The sequence below is a fragment of the Fukomys damarensis genome, unplaced genomic scaffold (assembly GCF_012274545.1).
Source record: "Fukomys damarensis isolate Sample0158 unplaced genomic scaffold, DMR_v1.0_HiC HiC_scaffold_37, whole genome shotgun sequence".
In the NCBI taxonomy this organism is placed as follows: domain Eukaryota; kingdom Metazoa; phylum Chordata; class Mammalia; order Rodentia; family Bathyergidae; genus Fukomys; species Fukomys damarensis.
In genome coordinates this window covers 67,111,175-67,115,351 of record NW_022900949.1, presented here as the reverse complement: position 1 = coordinate 67,115,351, position 4,177 = coordinate 67,111,175, and the positions used below count along the sequence as shown (strand labels likewise).

Genomic DNA, 4,177 nt, shown 5'->3' with positions numbered 1-4,177 from the left:
ATACTGTTTAAATACATGTTTTTTTTCATTTTGTTCTTTTTTTTTTTTTTTTTTTTTTTTTTTTTGGTACCAGGGATCAAACATGGGACCTTGTGCTTGCGAGTCAGATGGTGGAACCACTGAGCTAAATCCTCAGCCCTCTTTTGCTCTTGAGAAAGAAGGGGGTGTAGGATCCCTTTAAATTGGTACAGCCAATAATGTGTATTTTTTTTCATTTATTTTATACCTAATTTATTCCCATGCCATAAGTTTTTGTTTCTTCAGTTTCTTCTGGACTATCATTTTCTTTTGTGCACTTCCTCCTCTGGTTTAGGAACAATTTGTTCCTTTTCAGTAGATCTCAGCGTGGTAGGGTGCTAATGAACGAGTTAATGCGACCACGAGCTCTGTAAGTACGGTGGCGCATCTTGGGTGCTTTGTTCACCTGAATATGTTCAGTGACCAGAGCATCTACATGTAAACCCTTACGCGCACCATTACTCTCTGCATTTTTAAGCACTTGCAGCAAAAATTCAGCACTTTTCGGGCCACCGAACTTGTGTCCAGCCCCGCTGTTTGGCCTGGGCACACCTACCCACTCCACCATTATAATGCCTGAATGGCACACACTGCTTCTTTAGTGTGACATCCTTCAGGTACTTGGTGGCCTTTCGTATATGCATACCCTTGATGGCCTGGGCAGTTTTTCAGGTGTTCTTAAAGTGAACACGAAGATTTGAGCCTTTTGATTGCATGATTTTGTGGGGCTAAGTGAAGAGAGTAGCGAACCCTTTTCACAGGTCACCTCTGGCCACTTACAGGAAGAGCAATAATTTGTATTCTTGACTAAGAAATGTCTTTTAAAATAAAACGGGCCAGGGACTGAGCTCAGTGGATCCACCGCCTGCTTTGCAAGTGCAAAGTTCCAAGTTCGATCCCTGGCACCAAAAAAAAAAAACCCAACCAAACAATAAAATAAAACAGCATCTGATTTAGTACAAAGAAATCTGATTTTGTGAGATTGATACATACATAATTTGCACAAACATTTTCATAGGCATATGTAATTTATACCAACTTTTGAAACTTAAAATGGGTTTGGAAATATTTTCTGGAGGCAATTATGATTATGAGATAATAGATACCAGTTTGTTAGTTTTTAGGTTATATTCTAGCCCCAGACATGGCTGTTAAAGCCTCAGACATAAATTATAAAAGAAAAAAGAAAGCTAACTTCATCAACATTAGCTTTTGTTGAAGGGAAAATTTCCAAGTGGGCCTTCCTTTCTGCCTGTAACTATAGCAGAGGTAGTAATGATAAGAGAATGTGTGTATGATGTGACAAGGACCTCAGCATCTCTCTCCCAGACACTTCCCTTTCTGCCTGTCTCTCAGTAGCTCTCTTGGCTTGTGTCACTCTCCACAGCTGGCAGAGTGATCTCTTAGAAATGTAAACAACACAGTATTACTTTATTAAAACTCTTGGAGCACATTACCAAGGCCCACAGAACCTCGCATTACCTGGCCTGCGTGGCTTTTCCATTTTGTCTTGTACTCTTCTCTCTTCGGTCACAGCGCTATCCCCTAATCTTGGTCTTTCTGTTTCTCCAACACTCCAAACTCACTTTACTTTGGGGGCTTTGCTCTTGCTGTCCCTTTTGGGTGTCAGATTCTGCACCCCAGTTTCCCATGCCCAGCTTCTCTCTAGCATTCTCATTTCAGGAAGTGCCACCTCCTATGGAGCATTCCTAGCACAAGGAACACCTGCTCAGGAAGGTCTTCCATTTACCTGAAGTTCACGGTACCCACTCAACAGCTGCTCTTTGTCACATTACTCTTTTACTTTGTTCATTGCTGTGCTCATTAAGCTAGTTCATTTGTATTGCTTGTTGCTTGCTTTTCCCCATTAGATATGAGCTTGACAATAGTAGCCATGACCATCACACAGGGCATCATAGATTCTCAGATGTTTACTGTATAAATGGACAAGCTTAGCTGGCTCTCCAAACTGCTCATATTACACCAACTTCCTCTGAACATATTTAAAAATAAGAAAATTTCTGTGGGCATCTTTTCCCTCTTACTGGAAAAGCTGTATTCATCATTCACAGAAGATCCCATTGTTGAAACTGGGACTTGAAGCTATCAATTAAGGTTTCAACAAATGGCCCATTGCACAATGTGCAAATTAGGAAGAGAATTTCATACTTTTTCTTACACATTATAAATAGAAGGGTTATTTTGTAGTGAATTGCAGTGAATAAACTTCAGTAACTAAAGTGAACTAAAGAATTTCTCAGATATTTCATTGCTCCTTCTAAATCATCTCCTTTTTACTTCCACTTTTAAAAAAGGTTCATATACAGATTACTTGCCAATTTTAATAGATTTAATTGTGTCCATATTTAAAAGTGCGTTCTGTTGAGATAGTTAATTGATTTGTTAAATGGTATTGTTTTTGAAATGAGACCTTTCCAAATAGAGGATAGATTGGAGAGATAGTATAATAATCTAAGTAACATTTTTTATATCAGTATTAAAGGATAAGTGAAAATGGGAAAGCTTAAAAGGATATTGAAAAGGATAGAAAACAAGATGTTGATTACTTCCAAATTGTTTTTCAAGCTTTTGCAAATTTAGTGTGTAAGCATAGAGGAGTTAAATAGCCTCTCTGGATGTATTTCATAAATCGTGTAGATTCTCAGAATTCCGAGGACATCTCATTGGTAAGTGTGCTGGATAAACAAAAGACTCCTGTTAGAAGAATTTTGTTTGTTTTCTCATTTGACACTTCCAAACACAGTGCACATATACTCTCCTGACAAAAATATGCAAACACTGGGCCGGGGATTTAGCTCACCGGTTTGGTGGCCTGCCTCGCAAGCGCAAGGACCCAAGTTCGATCCCTGGTACCCCCCCCCAAAAAAAAACATAAACACCAATGAATAAAATTGATTAAAATGTGCCAAATATTGCAGGGAATATACAATTAAACATGCAGTTTTGCATAGGCACAAGGAGTAGCTGGCTGTTCTGTGTTAATGCATTTAGTGAGTACTTACACAGTGCTCTGCAGTTTCCAGTGCACATGAAAAATGGGATTCATGCACGTTCTTTGAAGTCAGCTGAATTGTTTTGGAGTAGTTTTCTCCAACTTCTAGAAATTGTTTTCACCCGGATGTGTGGTCTTTAAATACAGAATTTCAATTGATTTTACATGCTTCTTTTTAATGAACACAAATGTTCATACAAAACTAACAAATTCATGACTTCTCATGACTGTACCTATCATATGTAATTAACTGTGCTTATTTTTAATCTGTAGAGATGTGGCGAATCAGAAGTCTTAGATGAAAAGGAGTCTATTTCTTCAGCCTCTCTTGCTGGATCTGGTTTGCCTATTTTCCAAAATGTTCTGCTAAGGTTTTTAGATACACAGGCCCCCTCATTGTGTAAGTAAAGCAGGATTGCTACTTCTAGATAAGGGATTGCTTTTCCCCTCTCCTGCCCTCCCCTCCCCTCCCTCTCTCCCTTTCTCTCTGTAATTCTTTTTTATTTCTTTTCTATTTGCATTTTATGTAGACTTCTTGGCACTGTACATAATTTTTTCTGAGAAAAATTTTAGAGGCTTTATTTTTCAGTGAAAATTTGTAGGCAGTTTAACACTCAGTGAAGCTTCAAATACTTTAATCTTGATTGTAATAATTTAAAAATTAAATCACCTTACTTCCTTGTGTATAGTTATTCTGGATCTTTCTTACAACAATAGAAAAACTATGGTCCTGTGACATTTATCTGTGTATTGTGATTAGTAATTTTCACTTTTGGAGCTGTTTTCTAAATTTATGATTTTCTTAATCTTAAAAAGCGTGGGTAAATTAATCTAGTGTACCTTATAACCAGAAGTCCTACAAGTCCTCTTTTGTGAGTGTCTTTAGTTACATTGTTGTGCTTGCCTCAGTATCTTTTTTCTTTTATTGATATATGTTTGTGAAACACATTGTGTTGAATCAGTTGAAAATATTTAGCTTTCATGGCTATTTTGACTTTGGAGAAGAGGCAAAAAATGCCACATTGCCAGATCCGGTAGGTATGGTGGATGAGGACACACCGTAATGCTTTTATGAGTTTCCCTTTCTCTAGGATGACAATTGGCAGTAGTGTTCACTGTATTTTTTTTTTTTTTTTTTTTTTTTTT

At 37.5% G+C, this 4,177-nt stretch overlaps 1 protein-coding gene and 1 pseudogene across 11 annotated transcripts in view; one reads left to right on the top strand and one right to left on the bottom strand.

Moving 5' to 3' along the window:
* Positions 1 to 4,177, top strand: part of Med12l (mediator complex subunit 12L) — a 305,898-nt gene that overhangs the window by 90,954 nt on the left and 210,767 nt on the right. For all 11 annotated transcript variants that reach the window (XR_004515566.1, XR_004515567.1, XM_033759546.1 and 8 more), the window contains one exon: positions 3,305 to 3,431. Coding sequence is in view for 9 of the 11 variants with exons in the window: in XM_033759546.1 (XP_033615437.1) it covers positions 3,305 to 3,431 (127 nt within the window). In the remaining 2 variants the exon portion in view is untranslated. The remainder of the gene's footprint in view (positions 1 to 3,304; positions 3,432 to 4,177) is intronic.
* On the bottom strand, positions 232 to 725 carry LOC109118092 (annotated as a pseudogene).